Source organism: Lipophrys pholis, assembly GCF_963383615.2.
Source record: "Lipophrys pholis genome assembly, chromosome: 5".
NCBI classification, from domain to species: domain Eukaryota; kingdom Metazoa; phylum Chordata; class Actinopteri; order Blenniiformes; family Blenniidae; genus Lipophrys; species Lipophrys pholis.
Window position 1 is genome coordinate 198,927 of NC_137628.1, and position 22,914 is coordinate 221,840.

A 22,914-nucleotide genomic window follows, 5' to 3' on the forward strand; every position below is an offset into this window, starting at 1 on the left:
AGTCTGAAATCTACCTTTAGTTCTCCTCCTCTCACCTCTTGTTGTCTCTCTTTTCCCCAAGCTTCACATGAAACTTCGTTATACTTGTATGATGACAATAAAGTTTGATTGATTGATTGAGATGGCAGAACAAGTTTACTGAACAAGAGAGTTCATGAGGGAACACACCCTATCGCGTTCATTCGGCTGCTCTCCTTTTGCAGGATTGGCCACAGTGAGTCTTAACAATTTTCACAGAGACTTTATAGTTTTTACTAAATGTACTTCCTGTCTCAACCAGGATTTCAACCCAAGTATCCCACACTCAGGGCCGAGTCTACACCCGTTAACCTGTAGGACCTTCTGTGGTCGTACATCATCCCGTTAACCAAGAAGGGAAAAAGGAGACATTCCATTTAACCCTTAAAGTCAAATGTCCGTCTGTGACAATAAATCAACATATATTATGGCTCTGCGTCCCCGATACATTCACTTGTGTTTGCTAACATTCACAACTATGATCGAAAGCTGTTGCCTCGTTCAGCGTGCGCTCGTCTGAATAATACTAACACATCCATGACTGCTGAGGTCAAAGATCGGTCAAGGTGTCCTGCAGCGTATTCACACTGGAAGGCATCATGAAAGCCAAGGACGCTGATAAAACCCAAAACAGAGAAGATACTCGAGCCAAAGCTCAACCTCTGCCTCATTACTAAATGTGTCGAGCTTTGAAAGAAAGAGAGAAGAAGGGTTGAACGTAAGAAAGGCGAGAAAATGGAGAGCTCTGTAGTCGTGAATTCAGGACAGGCTGGGTTTGGTATTTCAGGTCCATGTGAATGTGAACATGTTGACACAGCTCACCTCACTGTCAGGGTCGGCTGGGGGTCACTTTCAAACACTACAATACTTGTCTTCTCATTTCATTGCTTTTGTGGTGGTTTTAATCGCTGTTGATTTTCCCAGTGAAATCTGTTAATTGAAAATATGACAGCTGATACTACAAAATGTTTGAAATAGACTTGTGATGGGAAACTCACAGTAGGATTGTTTCCAGAGATTCATTTAAAATAAGGTTTGGCATTAAACCAGAGCTGTCTAAGCATACGATGGGAGTAACTAGAAGGGGAGGTGTTGAACCAACTGATATTCAGTTCTTTGAAGTTTCACTACGTCTTTAGGTCAGTTTGGAAGGACATTGAGTTTCAACGTAAAACTCGTTCATGTATCATTTATTATTTTAAAAGCATTTATCTTTGTGTTCCTGCTGCAGGGTCACAGTGAGGACACCAAGCTGCTGGCAGCCATATAACCGAAGGGTCCCATGCTTGCAGTAATTCCCAACATGGTGTGAAAAGGAGAGAAGAGAGCATAACATGCACAGACTGCCCGAGAGATAACATTGTGATCCTATATAATCATGGACACACAGTTCATCAGGTCACAGAACCCTACAGGTGGATTAAATAAGACATCTGTACTCACTGCTCATTGCCATCATAAAGGACTCCTGTAACTATCTGTCCACGTTCACAAACCTCTGGTTTTCTTCTCTCTCGGCAGGCGTCATGGTCTTCTTCTGCTTCAAGTGCTCGATTGCAGCGTTTTGTTTCATCACCACCTGAAGCGTGCAGCACAGAAATATGTCAAAACAAACTTTCATGTTGAAATTGCATAAAAGATATTTCCAGTTTTGCAGAAGACTGTTGCCAAATATATCCATTTATATGAACACCCATCAGTGTAAACCTTATTCAGCACTCTTGTGATTAAAGAGTTTGTTTACAAATTTTGTAATGATTCATTGTAGTTCAGTGACAAAAACACAAGTACTCAGTAGTGTTGGCTGCATTAATGTCAATAAACAGAGGCAGGAGGGAGCTATAGGAACCAACTCTGTCTCAGTGGAGGGTTGGAGGACAGTGGATGTTTATGTGCTTTATGGGCTGGAAGGTTTTAGACTGTAGTGATGAGAGAACACACACACACACACACACACACACACACACACACACACACACACACACACACACACACACACACACACACACACACACACACACACACACACACACACACACACACACACACACACACACACACACACACACACACACACACACACACACACACACACACACACACACACACACACACACACACACACACACACACACACAGACACAGACACAGACACAGACACAGACACAGACACAGACACAGACACAGACACAGACACACACACACACACACACACACACACACCTGTTTCTGAATGATGTCACTCTGGCTGGCTGCACTGAGAGCGAGCTCTCGCTTTGCTTCAGCAGCTTGTCTTTTCTTCTGCTGCTGCTGCTCTCTGAGCTGCTGGATCCTCTGCAGCTGCTCCTGGACAGAGGCTGCCTGGATGGTAACCACGTTTCCAATCTGTGCAGGAATCAGAGACACATTATTAACTTCTACTTCAAGTGGAGTTGGGTTTAAGTCATTTTGGTGGAGGGAATTTGGCCAGGCGAACATTTCTTGACAAAACATAAAGCAACTGCTTAAGTTTGATGATAAATTCTCAATGATTAATGCATTTCATAAACCTTATCACTTCATTCGGTCTGCAACATTAAAAATACAGATGATGAAATGTTTGTTTTTGGGTATTCTCATTGATGTCTTGTGAAGCCATTACCTGTCCTCCCTGAGCTGAGGTGGTCCCACTCTGTTGTATCTGGATGGGGAGCTGCAGTTTGATGTGCTGTGGCAGAGAGCCTCCACCCTGCTGGGCCTGCAGCTGAGCCAAAACCTGCAGCCACGGCACAGAAAACTCAATCAACAACAGCAGAGTTCTTATGCAAGTAAAAAATAAGAAACATTTTTGATCATTATTACACACCACTTGAATGCATCTAACATTTATTCATTCTCCCACTTCTGGACACCTGAGCAACATTTTCTACCAGGTGTTGAGCTACAGGTGACAGAAGGGGCGAGTCAGGTTAGAATGACCTCCTCTGTACAGGTCACTGAGACGGCCTGCGAAGCGTACCTGTACCTGCTGCTGCAGTCCCGACATGCTGATAAGCTGAGGCGTCTGCTGCAGCTGGAGCTGCGTGGTTCCTCCTTGGGTTTTGACCTGAAGTGAGGTGGGAGACTGGATGGGCATGTGCGCCTGTGTCTGAGGAGGTAACTGGCCCTGAGGGGTGGTCGACGAGGGGGTGCTGGTGGTGGCCACTAGGGATGCCCCGGACTGGATGGGGGCAGCAGCTTGCTGAGCAGGCTGGGCTGGGGTTTTAATGGAGGTGGAGTTGGGCTGACTGGGAACGGTAGAAGCTGAAAGAACAAGGAGGGAGACAGGGCAATGAAGAGGGAAGATTAGCAACTAGTACTGATTTAAACTAATTAAATTAATTTAGAAGTACTGAAAGAACACTTATTTCTCATCATACTTGTGCCTGATGTGGGCGTGGCAGCTGAGGCCAATGGGGTGAAGAGGAAGCGTTGCACCTGGCCGTTAGGCAGTGCTGCCTGCATGAGCTGCTGGCCCGGTCCTGGAATGACGGTGACCCCTTGAGGTATGACCTGCAGCTGACCGGTGGTCTGACCCTGACCCTGAACCATCACTGTCAGAGCCTGCTGAGCACCACCAGCACCAGGCTGTCGATCCATACCGGAGCCACCCTGCTGCTTCTGTACAGGGCAGAAAAAAAAGCTAAATACAACAAAAGCCTTTTTACAATGCATAGCCATCGAAAATGCAATTCCAGTTAAGGACGCAGTCTCTTCAGCAACCCGATTTCTCCTCCACAAGATCTGCAACTGGATAACAAGGAATCCGTCTCGTTGTCGAATCAAATTTGTTCATTATTATTATCATTATCATCCTCTGCCGTTGCAGAGTTTCTCTTCATTTTACACGTGTTGAGGCACTTCGACGTCGATGCGTTGCTGAGCTTCCAGAGTTCAGGCTCTCGTTCTTGGTTGATAGTTGCAGTTGTCCATATTGGGTAAATGACATTCACCTCATACTTATCATGTAGACTACATCATTGTAGTAGCAAGGATCTAAGCCGTTGCCATGCTATCTCGTCCTCCTGCTTTTATGGACTCAATACACCACCTTGTGGTGCTAACCTGCACTGCAAAAATTAACGAACAAGCTTAATCTCTCAATACATCTCTCAATTTCACGGATGTTAAGTTAATTATTTTGGGTTGTATTTTATTAATTTATATTACATAATGAACCTTTTAGCTTGGAGAGCTTTTTTTCCGATTGAAACTAGACCGAGTGTCAAATGAAAATTGTGAATATTCAGTTTAAATGAGATTATTTTCAGCTCTTGGTTGTGCTCCGACGCTGGTGTCAAATTACAAACATTTCACACTGCCAAGAAACCTCAGTGCTGTTCACAGAGAGGCGTTCAGGTCTCAGTCAACCAAAAGAGACTAGGGGGTGGACAGGGCGTAACTAAGACAATTAAAAAGGCAACAAGCCACAGTGAGCTTTGTAAGATGATCTGCTCAGTGGCTTTGCAATTTAAATGTTGGTGAATCCTGACAGGTTTCTCTCCCACAAACCTGTGTGAGTTGGGTGAGCTGTGCCAGCGTGAGTTTAACCTGGCCCTGTCCTGGAGCCCGCGGGGCGCCAGGCGGGGTCTGTCCTGCTGCTTGTCCTGCTGTGTTGGCGCTGGCCGCTCCCTGGCCGGTGACGGTGGCTACAGGACTGGCTGCTGATATCGCCGTGGAAACAGCTTGACCACGAATGATCTGTGTCACCACCTGCTGTCCACCCTGGCCTGCAAAACACCAAGTTAACAATCAGAAGATGACACAAGCAGTCTTTGCTTCAGAGACATAGTCATGATGGCACCACACACACAAGGGATGTCTTTCCATTACATTTTTGCAAGTATACAGTTATTTTTAATCACAAACGTCCCACAGAGCATGAACATTACAGAGAAAAACAATAACTGAAGAGGTACAAACTGCAAAAACAGTCTCACGGAGACCGATGTACTTTGAATAATATGTGCAAGCCTCCGCGAATGTCTTCGCACTGAGATAGTATCTTTCTATGGAGGGTAAGGAATTCAGCTTCAGCTTCTACAAAGAACTGCCAATGCTATCCTAAAAATGAGGACCTACTCTCGTTTAACCAAGTGAGAAATAAGATGAGAACTGAATGATACCATATCCACCTATCATAAAAAAAAGATTTGAAATCTGACTGTGGATATCTTTGATTCTGAGACTAATGAATCAGCAGACTAAAAATAGACAAAACTATTACACAAATATATGTGCACTTGAAAACATTTGAAAGACAAATTCAGCGATATAAACAATGATAGCTTATATAATATGTGTTTAAAATGTTGCAAGCGAGTGTAGGCAGATTAGTTTTCATAAGTGAGATTTGAAAATACATAGTGTGGCAGATGAGCTGGTTGGGCTGTTCCAATGTTTTGGACCAAAAAGTCTAAAACCTTGGCTGCTTTGCTGCTTTAATGAGCTCGCCCATCACTCTACCTTGCTGGACCACAAGCGGTGTTCTGAGAATCGTCTTCCCCATTGCGCCTGTCTGCTGGATCGGCGTTCGGATCACCGTCATTCCAGGACGGATTTGGCCACCGCCTGCCAGGACCTGAGAGATATTTACATGGAGCAGAAGGCACTAAGTGTTCACTTCAAAATCAGCATTTCCTTCCCTCGACTCAGCAAAAACTAATTCAACACAACTTGCAAGTTTTTGCTTTGATGATTACCAGAGTATTTTTATAAATTAATTTGTGCTTCTGCCAACACCCAACAAGGTCTGGTTTCTACCTACATTATTTGATGTCCACTGGTGACTCTAAACTGGCCTTAGGGGTGAATGTGAGTGTGTGTTTGTGGAGACCTGTCCAGCATGTAGCCTGCTTTCACTAGTAATCAGCTGGGAATGGCTCCAGAGCCACATGATATAGTGATAAAGTGATATAAAGTTAAGAAAAGTCTGGAAGGGACAGCAGTTGACAATTTCAAAAAAGAGCTAACCATCTTATCACTAGGATGAATGCATTTATTTTGAGTTGAAGGCTTTAAAATTGTCAATCTCCAAGATAACTTCAATTTTAAATATCTATCCTTCAATAAAATCAATAATACACATACTAGAGAAGTTCTGGGGCCTCTGAGATGCAACTGTTGTTCTAGCTTTTGACTTTCCTAGATATAATTAACAGTCAGTGATGAAAAGTGTGGCGGCAGCGAGGAAAGGAATAGAGGTGTCCAACCTCGGTCCTCCAGGTCCCCTGTCCTGCAGGGTTTAGCTCCTCCCAGTTGCAGCACACCTGACATCATCTTTAGATTCAGGTATGCTGAAGCAGGGAGGAACCAAAACCCACAGGACAGGGGCTCTGGAGGACCAGGGTTAGAGACCTCTGAAACTGTACTGAACCTGCTTCTGCTGAGTCTAAAACTTCATTTTTCCCCTATGCTTGTAATGTTCATATGCAAATGGGTTTTTCTTCGTAAAAGTGCCTTGTCACGACTGTATTGTTATTGGTGCTACATAAATTGAATTAAGTAACAAGAAAAACTGGACACAAATACACAAAAACTGCAAAACGTTTTGTTAAGGGAAAAAATGAAGAAGAAATTCTTATTTGATTGTGCAGATTAAAAGCAGTTCCCACAGTCGTACCTGCTGCTGAGAGCCGGGCGTGTTGGGCCTGATGTTGAGTGTGGTGGTGCGTGGCTGGAATGTGGTGTAGGTCTGAGCACCGCCTGCTGTGCTGGACGGGATGATGCCCAACACTTTCTGCTGAACCACACCTGAAGAGGAGAAGAGCACAAACACAGCAGCATGACTGAGGAACTCAGTTTAGACAAACAGCTTGAGGACAAAGCATCGAGGGAAAGTTGAGCTGCAGGAGAAGAAAATCTACCAGAAGGGGATTTTACATTATGTGGGATTTCTGGATGTTTTGGGATCAAATATACTTATAGGTGAAATATTACAACAACCACTTTCATCAAGCAAACTCACTCTTGGTGGGTGGGAGCTTCAAAATGCTCACACATCCCAGATACAATTACAGACGTGGAGCAGTGCTTACATGTTTTCACAGGACAAGCAAGCACTTGTACAGACACCTTCCATTAACACATCTCAATACATTATTTTTGGGCTCCACTCTTTGCTGGAGTTCCAGCTTTTGATCACAGCACTTGTAAATATTAGCTGAGCAGGTAAACAACATCTTCAAAGGCTCACTGAAAGCTAAGTTGGGTTTCCCCCAACATACCTGAAAAGCCCCTCCTCATAAATTATGCATGAATTCACATCCTACTTCTTAACTTTAAAGTGACAAAGGCAGCGTTTCATATTCGTTCAACAGTTTCTCGTGAGCTCACGTGAAGCCGATGGCAGGAATGGAAATCATGAGTGTGGCTCTTTCTCCCCTGCGCTGCGGTTTTTTGACCGCAACCGAGCAGGTAAACCTATACATCAAGGGTTTCCCTCTTCAAACAGGGCCGCTCAGCCGCTCGTACGGCCGGGGCAGTCGCTGCTCTGGTCAGACACATCAAACCTGCTTTTCTATGGAGTGGCTGTTTGGAGAGGTCGCAGAGTTGGGACTCCGCTGAGTGGGGAGGCACACTTTGATTCAACACGACGGTTTGAAAAAAAGAGGAGGGAGAGAAAAGTGGAATCCTACTATAGAGGGCTACCTGTCTGGGAAGCAGACCTCAGGGTAAACTTGTTTTCCTGCCTGACTTCCTAAAGCCCTTCCAAAACAAACAGGGCACCCAACAGTCATGCTGGGTAAATACACATGTCCATTAAACGCTTACACTCCACCTGAACTTCCTTTCTCCTTCATGGTAACTTCTAAAGTAAGAAAAATCCTGCTCTGTGTACCTGAGTGAATACTATTCTCTTCATCTCAACTTTTCCTTCTTCTATTCAAATGTCTATTCAAATCGTGTACTCTTCATATTTTAGGGAATTTGTTGGGTCAACTTTTGAGTTTTTTCATCTTTCAAAACAAATGTGTGTGTGTGTGTGTGTGTGTGTGTGTGTGTGTGTGTGTGTGTGTGTGTGTGTGTGTGTGTGTGTGTGTGTGTGGGGGGGGGGGGGGGGGGGGGGGTGCTTTCAATATATGGAATAAAAATTCAACAGTCAAATATTTAAAACTTTAATTTCCCACAAAATAGGGTTGGAGTAAAACATTTTCCACCAAAATCAATTCTATAATTGTGTTTCCTTCGAGGGGTACATAGTGGGTTAGTGGTAAGCCTTTCTGTGTGGAGGTTCCATGTTCTCCATTTGCAGGGGGGAGTTTTCTCAGGGTATAAAAGGCAGATGGATGCATTATTAGACAGTAAGAAAGTTTTTCAATTTTAATATATCCAGTAATGTCACATCACTCTTACAAAACGGTTTAAGCAGGCTTTAACCACTTTCTAGTGACCTTTTGTTTTGCATGGCTGCAGATATTTATCAGATTATCATCATTGCATCAACTTTAAAGTCTGGATTTCTGTGTCCAATGGATATTTATCTTGCACGTTTCGTAAATGCTGAAAATGACGAGCACAGGGGCTGTCAGTAACTTTAATGAAGCATGTCAACATGTCAGGCCACCTCTGCTGAGTGCTGACCAACATCCATCATCCAGCAGGATGTCAGGACCACAGACGGGCCTGGGGATGCTTTCAAGAAGCCTTCGTCTCACCCATAGTGCCAATATTGACATTTCACAAGACTTGAAGAGCGCCCAAGTTGAGATATCACCATTTTGAATCAGCAGCCTGGATTTATAACTTCAGACTTCACATGTGCACCAAACCATCCAACCAAAATAACAGCTTCCAGCTGGATGACCAAGCCAACGGGACACAAGCAGACACGCTGTGCTGCTGACTTAAGAAGCTGGCACACACCAGGTCGCTGCACAGCGAGTGGAATCCTGTTCTTCAAATGAAAGCCACGAATATGAGAAGCTGAGTGTTGTTCTCTGTGTGTTACCTGTGGGCATGGATGCCAGGACCATCATGAAATGAAGATGAACCCAAGTGAATTTGAAAGTTTTAAAGGAGACCTTGCCGGTCTCTGCTCTGCAGGCTCCACACCCGTTTCTTGCCGCGATACGACAGACAAGCATGCACAACATTACAGATACACTGATCACTATTTGTAGTGAATAACCCACTGGGTTGTTCGTGTTTTCATGCAAAATCCCTTACATGTTATAGAAGCCTGAGCCACCTGACTCTATTCACCAGTTCACCGTCTCAGTTCACTAAGTTGTGACTCTAAGTCGTCTTGTTATCTCAAGGAAAAGTGCTTCCAGTGGAGTCAAACACCTTGCAGACCAGCCGTCGCCACTGATGTGTGAGTGTGTGTGTGTGAATGTGACTCAGAGAGGAAACCATGTTTAGACAGCTGAAGTGTTTCCTATTTAACTAACATCATGACCATCTATTCATTTCAATTCAATTCTGCCATCATGTGATCAGGTATTTAGCTATGATTAATAAATAATATAAAAGGTAAAGTGCTGGCTTTCTTTCAAGCTGGAATAATAATCCAAACTATTAACATCTGTAACATGCGTATATGTTATTCCTATTTCTGTTCACATTTGTTTCTCGCCACAATTGCAAATTCCAATTTCTCACGATGTGTTGTTTTCTAATTTTGATGAGTTAATGTTTTTTATTCTAATACATCCAATTATTAAATTTAAATACTTTTGTTTTGACTTGTGTTCATGGTGAACATAAAACATGACCAAAGGAGCGGTAAATATAGTGAATGTGTGTCGGAGACATTGGTGCTCAATCCAGTGATTTAAAGTGACTTGGAGCATGTCGTTGCTCTGGCTGTGTGATTATTTCTAAGAGTGCTTGTGTAGAAGTGATGTGTTGAATAAACACCACAATCCAAACACTTAGAGAGAAATAGAGCTCTTCTAAGTTGTTGGGTTTAAAATTGAAAAAAGCAAAAAGAACTTATTTGGCTTTGTTGGTAGTGACAAACAAGTAATACAGGAGTGACCGATTTATGTCCAATTTGTAAAGTGTAAATCTGTCAGGTAAGACAAACACCATATTAAATGAATGAAAACAGCCTCAGTCCTTCAGAGGCACTGCGATCCTGGTTAGCACATCGGACTGCTTACAATGGCACCCAATCAATGAGGCAGATATAACCCACACATTGGAAATACCTGAGGTGGAGCAAAGAAAACAGACACACAGATCTTGAAATGGTTCTGGATGGATGAAAAGAGGAAATGCCCACCCTGAGTAAATGTAGCTTGCACCCTCCATCGGCCTCGGAGGTGCAACTTCCGAAACACCAGACCTACCTCCTTGTGAAGTTGGTACGTTGACTGTGACAATCTTGCTGTTGGCGGGCAGCGGCAGTTTGGTGGTCACAACTTTTCCGCCGACTGACGTTCCGGTAATCTGGAAAGTGTGTCCACCAGACGTGGCTACGGTGGTGTCTGTAAGAAACAACAACAAAACAAACCTGTAAAGCCCATAGAGCCAATTCAAATCCAATAACATCATCCATCCAATATCAACGTTCGCATGGCGTTTAGTTCAAGGCTCCAAATAAATCACAAGTACTGTGAATACAGGCTCATGGTGATGTTGCAGTCTAACATCTTAAATGAAACCATGAAGAGGACTCTGCAAGTTGAGGCGCTCCTTCGTTAGTAATTCAGTAATTGTACCTCAGTTACAAATTTCTTATCAATTAATTATATGGAGGACTACAGTGTTAAATAAATATAATGATTACCAACAAGTTGAAAAACATATTGTTCAGAAAACTAAAAGAAAAACAATTATTTAAATATAATTTTGTTAGGTCACACAGGCAAAAAAGAAAACATAGTTTCTCTCTTTATTATCCATCCATTTATCTTCTGTATTGTTTTTCTCCAGCTTAGCGTTGCAAGGTAATAGAACAGATAGTTGTCTTTCAGGGTGCAGGCAGGACATTCTGGACAAGTCCATCAAATGGAGAGAGACAGGCAACCACACACACTCACATTCACACATGAAGCCAAACTGGGCTCAGCAAGCAGCGACAGGATCGTCTCACTGTGACGTGAAAAGCTTGAAGCACTCATTTATCATCTTTGATAAAAACCAGTGTTGGACCTGTCCAGAGACTTTCTGCTCTGTGTTAATCTAGATCCAGTGTGTCAATGAGGTCAGAACAAAGACTGGAAATGGCTCCATGGCTTTAAGCGCTGCTTATTCCTCACTGGTGCTCACCTTGTGAGCTCTGACCCTGTTTGACCCAGGTGGCGAATGACTGCTGGAAGTTCTTGTTCTGCTGGAATGTGACTGGGGTTCCCATCTTAGTGGACAACACCACCTTGGTGGTGCCGGGGGAGCCCGGGGTGGACAGTGAGCCCACGATGACTTTGGGCGTGATGGCAGCTGACGCTGGTGTTCCTGCTGGGGTGACGGTGACCACCGAGCCCGGTTTCTGCTCGAGACGTTTCTGAAAGTGAAAACGTCGATCGGCCCGTTGAAACGGGATGAGAATACTGAAGATATCCAGTAATACTTAATGTTTCCATGGCACCTACTGCAAAAAGCTTGAAGTAAAGCACACTCACCTTTGCCTGCTCTGCTGCTTGAGCTTTCTCTTTCTCCACCCTGGAAAATCCAGAAAGGGTTTGTTTTACATGAATATACATTAAGTATTATTTGATATCTTCAGTATCTTCACACATCTAACAGGACAAGACGCTTCGTCGACAAAAGATTGGATCACAGATCATTTTCTCGACGACAGTCACCTAAAGATGTACTGTTGTGAACTGAAAGTTATCTCTGGTATTGTGTACACTCTATTAAAGTACTATCTTTTCTTTTTTGATTAAACAATACTAGAAAGATTTAAGTCCTTCCCCCTCCCACCAAAATCAGTTCCAGTACTGCATATATACACACATACGTCTTTGTATTTAAGACACATGCAGCAGCTTGATCAGAATAATGGCTGACCGTTCTGAAAAGGCTCTGATCTCCCAGAGGTCCAGCTCCTCCTCAGCCACCCAGGTCTCGATCACCACCGGGCCCGTCTGCTTGGCTGGTTCCGGTTTCTTAGGGCGCAAAGCACTGGAGCGCAGACCCTTCCTCTGAGGGGTGTGGATTTCTGGTAATGACAAACAGGTGAAAGACATGTTTGCATTGACTCAATGTTGTGGTTATCAATAATTTATCAGGCGATGGAACTTTTATTGGACGGGTTGGTTTTTTTTACCTTTCGGGGTCTCGGGCACGCCGAGGGGGCAGATGATTTTGCGGATGCAGTACTCTGATCGAATGCCGTAGGGTCCGACATCGCGCCGCTTTATGATCTCGGTGGTGGTGATTTCAGTGTCGGAGGTCTCTGTAGCAATGAGTGGGGATAGGGCTGAGTTGGTACGGTGATAAGGAGGAGAGTCCGAGACCATGGAGGAAGTCCACTCCAACATAGAAACACTCAAACTCACTGGCATTTCATGCAAATTTCATTTCTTTGGACCAACAAAATGATTGAAAAACAGTACAGAGAAGTTACCAAAGAGTGGAAAGTTACAGTTTTGAGGTGATCATGTTTGTTTTTTGTGTGGAGACACAAACTAAATGTTTTTCCAAAAATGAACAGAATTTTCTTTCACCAAAAACAGAAGGAAAAATACACCCAGAAAAAAACCTTTTCAAATGTTTCTCCTGTTTGCATAAATGATCAACTCAAATGGAGACCACCTTCATTTCTTGGGCACTTCTCAAACAGTTTGCTCTTTTTCTTCCTGAAATGACGGACATTTTTATTTGATGGTTGGAAAAGGTGGAGGGTCTACCTGTACGTGTGGTGCCCACAGCGGCGGAGGGTTTGACGGCCATGTCGTCCCATCGCAGCGAGGCCCACAGCAGCCTGAGCATGAGGCTCACTCCAGCCAGAGACTTCACCGTCTGCAGCCGATACCTGGACGCAACACCCACACCCTCATTTATTTGTCATAACTAAACACTTTCCAGTCCTGCAGGAAGTGTCTTTAGGATGAATCCCATTTCTAAGCAGTAATATAAACACAACTATGTCTAGACAATGTATAAACTGTGTGTAGAATGTATATTGTAAAAAGATTAAATTATTGTTTGTATGTGAAATTATGTTGTATTATGTAGAGAACCTTGTTTTTTTGTGATGGGGTAGGTATATATAAGCTTTGCTTCAACCTACACCCTTTCAGCTAAATAAATTCACAATTGAGTTTTATTTGATTTGTATAGTTTTCTTTTTTTTTTTTTGTGAAGATGGCCGAAATAAAATTATAATTCAAATTCAACTGCAAGAAACAATAGCTGTTTTACGAGTATTGGCTAAGGTTTGGGTTTCTGGAGCCGGAGGTACAAAAAAGCACATTGCGGTTCAATCACAGAGGCAGAGTTAAAACGGACGGAGGTTTTTCTCGATGTCTTTTCAATTAAAAAAAAAAAATGTATATGGTTGATATAATCTCCGTCTTTGACTGCAGATTACATTCACAGAGCTCAGACTCTGACACTTTGTATTTGACAACCTGCCTTTACAATCTCAAAAACATTTTGGGGCTTTTCTCAATCTGAAGCTCAATGGCAGGATGTTACCAATCAGTGGGAACTTTCCCAATGGAAAGAAATCCTTCCTCCCTTGCATCGTTAGAACTGAAACTGCTGCTCTCACAATGAACTTGGCAACATCTTGAACATCTACAAAAACATGACCGCCACTGGGCGACATGGTTTGGTAGAGCTTCCATTTCTTATGTGTCAGCACAGGCAGAAAAAAAACAGCCTGGAGAAAGGTTCGGTCAGCAAGTACACAAAGTGAACATGGATGATTCATGTCTGCCTCGAGACGCTGAGGTCTGGGCAAAGTAATGAAGAAGGTCCCAGTGTGACAGCAGAGTTCTGGGGGCCAAGCCAGGAATAAAAGACACATAATGAAGAATCAATCAACAGCACATAAAAGACCATTGAAAGAATCCGGAGGACATTCAAAGGTGACAAAAATTTAACTTTGGGGTACAAACTATTCTTTGAATATATTGTTATCACAATATCCAACCATCAATATCCCTTTATCCTGTTCAAGGTCGCTGGAGCAAATCCCAGCTAACTATGGCTGAAGGCACAGTACACCCTGGACAGGGCAAATACAGAGAGGGGCACACACTCAGGGTCACTAATTAACCTTACAAACATGTTTTTGGACTGTGAGAGAAAACTCCCTGGTGTCAGGAGAGAGCGCCAACCACTGGCTGATCTGTGTATCAACACACAACTAGACGCCTGCCCACTAAATACTTTTATTTATCCAAGTTTTGACTTTTCTTAGAAATATTTCTTCCAGATTAAAAAAAGATGGGAAATGCAGTTATACCAGTGCTTTTTGGGGGGTACGTTTCCGGATACATTTCATATATATATATATATATATATATATATATATACATACATATATACAACACATAATCACAGCCAGTAGGACTCAGTAGAGCATGGGATGTGATAACAAGCCACTGGGAAAACCTTCAACAGTTAAAAGCATTCTTATGCTTCAAAGGGTGAAAAATGCTTAACGCTGGTCCATTTTGCACTTTTTAACAGAACTGATTAACTCACACACACAGAGACACACAGAGACACACAGAGACACACAGAGACACACAGAGACACACAGAGACAGACACACACAGACACACAGAGACACACAGACACACACACACAGAGACACACACAGACACACACAGAGACACACAGAGACACACACAGACACACACAGACACACACAGAGACACACACAGAGACACACAGACACAGAGACACACAGACACACAGAGACACACACAGACACAGAGACACAGAGACACAGAGAGACACACAGACACACAGAGACACAGAGACACACACAGACACACAGAGACACAGAGACACAGAGACACAGACACACACAGAGACACACAGACACACACAGAGACACACAGACACAGAGACACACACAGAGACACACAGAGACACAGAGACACAGAGACAGACACAGAGACAGACACAGAGACACACAGAGACACACAGAGACACACAGACACCCAGAGACAGACACAGAGACAGACAGAGACAGACAGAGACACACACAGAGACACACAGAGACAGACACAGACACACACGGACACACAGAGACACACAGAGACACACAGAGACACACAGAGACAGACAGAGACACACACAGAGACACACAGAGACAGACACAGACACACACGGACACACAGAGACACACAGAGACACACACAGACACACAGAGACAGACACAGAGACAGACACAGAGACACACAGAGACACACAGACACCCAGAGACAGACACAGAGACAGACAGAGACAGACAGAGACACACACAGAGACACACAGAGACAGACACAGACACACACGGACACACAGAGACACACAGAGACACACACAGACACACAGAGACAGACACAGACACACACGGACACACAGAGACACACACACAAATACGAGGAGTCGTCTGATGAACAAAATTCAGTTTGAAATATTTTCCCTGGAGTTATTCAGAAAATATTGGTACAAGTGAACTCTGGTCTTTTTGATTAAAAGTTTTGTAATATCATAAAAAACACACTAATACTATAGATGTAGATATTGAACACAAACAAACATAAAATCTATTGACTTCATTCCCAAGTGAAAGTCATCATGAGGTCGACCGTGTCTGCATTTAAAATACTTGATGTGGCCGTCTCCACCAGTTTCCTTGTCATTTAAAATGTCTGTTAACATTGTATGTCTGTGTTTAGATGGGATCTCGATTATTATTGTTTCTAAAAGTTTAACACACACAGACACAGATGTAATCTTCATAGACCATAGCAGCAGAACATGGCATCAGCATCAGAGGACAGTGAGTCAGGAGTGTGTGAGAAAAATAAACAGAGGGCTAACATACCTCCAGGTGAGGCCAAATGTGGGCCTGGGTGAAGGATAGGGCCAGATATCCAGAGCTGGCTTGGCGTTGTAACTAAATATGGCCACCTCCCGGAAGCCGCCACGCCGTGCCAGCACCTTCAAGTCGTCATGTGGCAAAACAAAAATACTCTTCCTGTTGCTCTTGGTGACAAACTTGCAGTAAGACGGGAGAGCTGTGTCTGAACGCATCTTCTTAGTGCGGGAGAATTTGAGGAGGCGCACGCGTCCCTTTGTTGCTGAAGACTCGTCCTGGGTGACACTGACAGACGACACTGTGTTTTTACCGCTGCCGTCGGTCGTCAACTCGCTGACGAAGACCGAGAGCCTGGTCTTCTGCTGCTGCGTCACTATTCCACTCTGGCTGTCTTGTGACTGACTGTCTGGACTGGAGGAACACATTTTGGTCACAGTTGTTTTGGTCATGGTGGTAAGGGTGGACACGGCGCTGCTCTCCGCTGTTGACAGCACAGGTGTCGTCAGCTCCCCAGGTGATTTCGCGGGGACGTTGGCTATCCTCATCTCAGTGGAAACCACCGTGGTGGTGGTGGTGGAGGAGGTGGTGGTTACCTGGGTGATGACGGTCTTCAGTGGTTGGGTCGTCCCACTGTTACTATTGTCCTCTGTAAAGTCATCACTCAGACTGGACTCCTCTGCAGACGGTATGGGAGATGGGGCCATCCGTATGATCTTGACCCCAGAACTCAGTTTGGTCTCTGCAGACTGAAAAGCTGATGTGTTGTTGTGCTTTAAGATGCCCTGAGTGTCCGCGTTGTTCTCCAGTCTTATTATCTTCACTGGAGGTTTGTAATCCTGGTCTGATATCGTTATCTTGCCACCCACATCCACTTTAGAAACTAGACTTGGTTCTTTCCCCCGAATCTCTGCATCATCCTTCACAGGACCCATATCTCCATTCAACAAAGGCTTTTGCGGAGTGCCATCCTTCAACGAGGGCACCAGCCCTTGTTGTTCAGCTTTACCATGGCTGTTCACCTTGGGCTGGGACTCATTGGTGAGCACACAGTTTTTTGAGCTCATTAAAGAGTTATTCAATATGCTTTGACTCACTAAACCATCATTACCATTTACCTGAGGGCGAGGGGAAGCTGGCTCGGAAGGAAGATCGTCTACAGTCCTGTTGTGCCCAATGTCTTGCATATTTTCTAGATTCTCCTCGGAGCCAGTGCCATTTTCCTCCTTCCCTGAATGAATCGTGCCTAAGATTTCTGGGTTTTGCTGAGACGTTTTGGAGAGAGATGTAGTCTGATTGCTGTTCTGGTCAAGAACACTTGAAAATGTCCTTCCATTGTCTAATTTTGAGTTGATTAATACAGACCCTGTATATTCAGTACTTGCAGCCTTCGACACATCAGATGCATCACAGGCTGTTTTCTGCTCTAAAGAGCTTTTGTTCTCCCCACATGTTTCTTGATGAGGCAGTTTGACACCTTCTGGCCCTGAATTGTGTGAACAAGCTTCATTTGGCCCCGTAGTCCTTTCTGCTGGCTTTCCCTCCATTTGGGGAGTGGAGGTGGTTTGGTTTTGTGAATTTGAATTCTCACTTTTACCTGTACTGCAAATGTCTTTGGGTGTTGAGTCGGACTCAAGAGAAGGAAGAGGAGTGACTTTTTCTGTAGTTTTAGAGAGCTCAACATGACTCTCCCTTACTACTTGGTGTCCTCCATCCTCCCCTGGTCCCAGAGTTTGTGCTGTAGAAGATTTCTCTTCCTCTTTCACAGCCTCACCCAGTGTGAGCTGCTTCTGAGTGAGAGTGTGGGGTTTGAGTGGCGAGCGAGGTCGGACTGGAGTGAGGGAGCATGAAACTGCTGGGGGAACCTGGGGCTTGCAGGCAGACATCTGCTGTCTTTGTCGTTCTTCAATCATGTACTGCTTCAATCTGCGCTCCAGCAGGCAGTCCAGCTTGGAGCATTTCACTGGCTTCTTGTAGGGGATGCGAGTGAGGAATCCCTTGCTGACGTCCACTACATCGTAGTTAAAGGGCCGCTGAAGTCCTTCTGAGGGCTCCTCCTTTATGGAAGCTTTAACCTCCCGAAAACTGGATCCTGGAGAGAAAATGAAATACATTTTCAATCCCCATGTGCATGAATTTGAGACAAGTGATCAACATTTTAGCACTGTGCAATAAATGTGTATTACAATAATCAAAACATTGAAAAAGTCAATTTAATTTGCAAATGTTACGAGACACAAATCACTCTGCCATACTTTGCTCTTCATGTGACGGCGACTCTGCTGGATCAACTTCCATCTTTGCTGGTGCGTCCTCAGTTAATGTTTCCTCATTCGGCGTTAATTTTTCTTCCAGCTCTTTTCTCTGATTTCCTTCAGTCTTCTCAGTCGGCTGCGACTCTTCGACACAACCCGTCAGTAGCTTGGAGATGCTGGAAAACTCTTGATCTTTTGCCTCACTGCTCACTGCTTCCTGAGCTTGTGACGGGGCCTCACTCAACCCTCGGCTCAAGTCAAGCAGGGTACATTTTTTCCCAAGTTTGGCATCTTTATAAAACAAAACAAGAGCAAACATTTAATTTCCTGATCGGATCGTGTCAAGAAATTCCTCAATAATGTGATATTATTTTGACAATTCCACAGAACAACTCGTCCACTACTGATTTATCAAACATTTGAGATAAGTAGTAGAAGTTCAAATGGTCAACCAAATCATTTTAATAAACTAAATCAAGAATCCCAACTGGGTGTGAGAATGCCGATTGCCTTTTTAATAAACTCCTGAAAACAACTTTTCTTGAAATACTGTATCCACACCTCTTATGATGATATAAAGTAAAACTTCATAGATCCAAAGAGGCATTTAAGCTTCTCTGAACAAATTTACAATTGAGAAAAACAGTATAATACACAAATTTGTTGTCAGACTTGAAGAGACTTAAAATTTAAATGACTAGAATCCCACTTTCAGGCCCAGAAGATGTCTGCGGTTACACACCCTCCAGTTCTTTTCGGTAGTTGGGGTTTGTGTTGCCAGGAAGCCGGGGAACAAAGCGCTGCACATAAGTCTTACTGATCCAACTCCAGCCCCCGTAGCCCGTAACACGATACTCCTCTCCTTTCTGCTTCCACACCTTTGCATAAAACAAGAAAGATGACATAGAAAAAGGGTCTGCCGAATAAATAGGTCAACCTCTTGTTTGGTAATCTGTGGCCTTTTTATGGTAGAAATTCTGTCTCATTTTGGTCAGTTTCAAACTACTGAACAAGCTCTTTTAGTATAAATGGCACATGAATGTGTTTATCCACTCTATATAAAGCCTTAAAATGTTCCATTTTCAAGTATTCTGATAAAAGCCCTTCAATGGACAACTGCTAAGAAGCAGAAAACAAATTGAAGGAAAAGTGAGAGCGACGGTTATTCACGGACTAATCATTACTTGTGTCAGGAAATGACTCACAGCAGACTTCAACAGGCTGCGTCAAGGAGCCTTCAGTAGTGAGTGACTACTGGCTCACTTCAGTAGTGAGTGACTACTGGCTCACTTCAGTAGTGAGTGACTACTGGCTCACTTCAGTAGTGAGTGACTACTGACTCACTACAGTAGTGAGTGACTACTGGCTCACTTCAGTAGTGAGTGACTACTGACTCACTTCAGTAGTGAGTGACTACTGGCTCACTTCAGTAGTGAGTGACTACTGACTCACTTCAGTAGTGAGTGACTACTGGCTCACTTCAGTAGTGAGTGACTACTGACTCACTTCAGTAGTGAGTGACTACTGGCTCACTACAGTAGTGAGTGACTACTGACTCACTTCAGTAGTGAGTCAATAATCAGTGATTCTAGCAAGCACACCAGTGTTTGCTAGAATGAGCCACTCTCCAAGATATTTCAGTTTCAGGGAAGACACACATTCAATTTAAAACTAGTTTGTGGCAACTGGCCTTGTTTTGAAAACTCCCACGTTTATTTTTCTGAAATTTGTACGGGTGAGTCGATGTCACAGAATACATGTGGATGTTTAACTCCTCACAATTGAAGACTTATGCTTTGAAATTTGATTTAAACTCATCACTGGAGTATAGAGGCTCTTTAAATTTGGGAATAAAATCCATGTAAATGTTTGCCGTTAACGTTTGATAAGTTGCACAGAATCGTACATATCTCAAGTCTTACATGATAAGAAAGATTATCATTAACATTTGTCCAAAGATTCTGTACAAGAGGTCTACTTTCTTATTTATACATATGATCCAATACTGACCACATGTCTACAAAATGATAATGTGTTATTAAATGTTTGAGAAAATAAAACATGCTGTAACTTTTGGTAGTTTTATGATCAGAGAGAATATCGACAAATATAGGATTGAAGGGGGAAACTCTTTGATTGAGTTCATGTTATTATGAGACATGTCACATGTTTATAGAAATCAGAGTAATTTGTAAATCCTGCCTCAATGTGCACAACTACTTTAATAGTTCTATTATTGTTTAATCGCTAAGTATTCAAATGAGTGTCTTTATAAACGGGTTAACAGCTTAGCTGGCCAACACATCTGCACAGTGACGATGATCCAATTGGGTTTGATGTGCTGGGTGCATGTACATGAGTAGAAACATAAACGGACCTTCCACATGTGTACGAAACTCTGAGCTGACACACTGCATTGCCCTGATTGTGTACTTGACCTACCTGGTGCTTAATTGGAAATGTGTACTTGACCCAAGTGGCCTGTTGCATCGTCTCCTCATCTTCCAGCTTCTTCTCCCTCTTCTTGACTTTTTCTTTTTCCTCACGCTCCATAGATGTCATGCGATTTAACCTGAAAACATTTAGGATTGTTTTTTTAACAAATACTCAACAATAATGATTGTCAGTAAGTTTATGGGAAGACTAGTCACAATATGGACAACATTATCTATGTATATGCAAAAGCTTTAATGACGTAAACAATGAATTCCACACGAGTAAATGTGGAAAATAATTCATGTAAAGTGAAAATAAGCTACTTGGAAGCTGATGGAGTAGCGTTACGTATAACTGGAGTCCTAGTTTTCAAAAAAAAGTGTACATACACATTACTTAGACAAGTTTTTTTCCCCAAACTTACTTTGATGGTCATATTTCAGACAAACACACACACACACACACTCTGCCCCTAACCTTGTGAAATGTTGGACAATCGCTTCTTTAAAAGGAGGCTTGTGGTGCTGAAGCAGTACTGGGTGGTGCTGGTTGTGGACTTGTAGTCTAAATATTATGCCTCACAGCTAGGCTGGGCTTTTTGATCGGATCTAGTCATGAGCGACTCTGCTGGCTAAACTGAACACGCACACACGCACGCAGACACGCACACACACTGCAGGAAGTGAATGCATGTTGGTTTTGTTTTAGTGTTTTGTGTGTGTGTGTGTGTGTGTGTGTGTGTGTGTGTGTGTGTGTGTGTGTGTGTGTGTGTGTGGTTGATTGTACAGTAAGTCTTTGTGACTTAATGTAAGGTTTCACAATGTGCATTTATACTATAAATCTAAATCTCTACATTTGCACATTGGCAACGGTCTATAACAGATCCAATCACTGTTCACACACACACACACACACACACACACACACACACACACACACACACACACACACACACACACACACACACACACACACACACACACACACACACACACACACACACACACACACACACACACACACACACACACACACACACACACACACACACACACACACACACACACACACACACACACACAGCCCCCCCCACCTGGTGTGGCCCAGTGAGTCTTTCCAGAGGGGCAGCATCGCCACCGGCTTGATGGCACACTCCAGGATGGCCAGCGCCAGGGCAAACTCTCTGGCTTTGCTGCACATCTGAACCGCTTTGATCCAATTTGTCCTGCAAAACAAACATTGATGAAAACAACATTTACCAAATGTCATCTTCTCCGTTTACCCTGGTTGCTTTTATTTCAAAGTGACATTTGAATTTCTGTGCATAATCTGGGGTTTACTTTTACATTAAGTTAAAATATCATTCCGACTTTTCTTTCATTTCCAAAGAGGAAGAAATAGTTTTATTCGACCACATGTACCCTGTGAGATTTTGTCCTCTGCTTTTAATTCATCCCAAAGGAGCAGTAGGCAAAGTCTGCAGCAAGTGGATTTATGTCTGTTTGCTTGTTGCCGTCTCCGTCCTATCCTTTTCTCTCCTTCTATCCCCTAACCCCTTCCTAAAAACCACCTCGGAGCCTGGTTCTAAAGGTTCCTTCATGTTAAAAGGGAGTTTTTCCTTTCCGCTGTCACCTTTGCTTGGTCATGTGGAATTGTTGGGTTTTTTTCTGTAAAAGTGCCTTGAAATGAGTGTTGCATTTGGCACTATAGAAACAAGATTCAACAGAACTGAATAAACAAGGGAAGGTCATTACTCTCCCCAACTGAAATCTGCTGCCGGTTCATTATTCAAACCAGCAACCTTGTGGTTAGATGCTTCCATCTAACCTTCTAAGCTGAAGGCCACACTAGAGATGATGAACTTAATAAAACTCTCACCAACAAATCGAGGCACTGAAAACTACTTAACACAGTAGAGTACAACCGATAACCTCTGAGCAGCTGTTTACCTGTGTGAGGCCCAGTTTGGGTGCATGAATGGTGCTGGAACATTGTTCTCCAGCTGGATGATGGTGAGTCTCAGAGTGGAGATGGTGAGAAATTTGGAGCCATGAATGGACCCGTTCCACTTAAACTCTCCTGCTGGTGTCATGCAGAACTTGTGGGAGAGATGACGTCGCTTGTCATGGTCCTGATGAACAACAGTGGATTGGACTCATCAATTAGACGTTAATGTCTTGATGAGATGAGACATTTCAAGCGAAACTGCTTTATTCAACATTCTTGTTGAGATTCTGAACGTAAACCCTGCAG

General features: G+C 43.4%; 1 protein-coding gene across 6 annotated transcripts in view; it reads right to left on the reverse strand.

Annotated features, from left to right (window-relative positions):
* LOC308110029 (nucleosome-remodeling factor subunit BPTF-like) overlaps positions 1–22,914 on the reverse strand; it is a 54,252-nt gene that overhangs the window by 12,670 nt on the left and 18,668 nt on the right. For 4 of the 6 annotated variants that reach the window (XM_080464032.1, XM_080464034.1, XM_080464036.1 and 1 more), the window contains 20 exons: positions 22,611–22,792; positions 21,755–21,886; positions 20,668–20,797; positions 18,968–19,103; positions 18,226–18,516; positions 15,980–18,062; positions 12,837–12,961; positions 12,254–12,382; positions 11,995–12,145; positions 11,604–11,643; positions 11,254–11,485; positions 10,332–10,469; positions 6,659–6,789; positions 5,503–5,617; positions 4,549–4,766; positions 3,417–3,657; positions 3,017–3,300; positions 2,660–2,773; positions 2,242–2,403; positions 1,515–1,597 (listed from right to left, as the gene is read on the reverse strand). In XM_080464032.1, the coding sequence (XP_080320158.1) occupies positions 1,515–1,597; positions 2,242–2,403; positions 2,660–2,773; positions 3,017–3,300; positions 3,417–3,657; positions 4,549–4,766; positions 5,503–5,617; positions 6,659–6,789; positions 10,332–10,469; positions 11,254–11,485; positions 11,604–11,643; positions 11,995–12,145; positions 12,254–12,382; positions 12,837–12,961; positions 15,980–18,062; positions 18,226–18,516; positions 18,968–19,103; positions 20,668–20,797; positions 21,755–21,886; positions 22,611–22,792 (5,117 nt within the window). The remainder of the gene's footprint in view (positions 1–1,514; positions 1,598–2,241; positions 2,404–2,659; positions 2,774–3,016; positions 3,301–3,416; positions 3,658–4,548; positions 4,767–5,502; positions 5,618–6,658; positions 6,790–10,331; positions 10,470–11,253; positions 11,486–11,603; positions 11,644–11,994; positions 12,146–12,253; positions 12,383–12,836; positions 12,962–15,979; positions 18,063–18,225; positions 18,517–18,967; positions 19,104–20,667; positions 20,798–21,754; positions 21,887–22,610; positions 22,793–22,914) is intronic. The other 2 variants (XM_080464033.1, XM_080464035.1) reach the window with 1 other exon arrangement.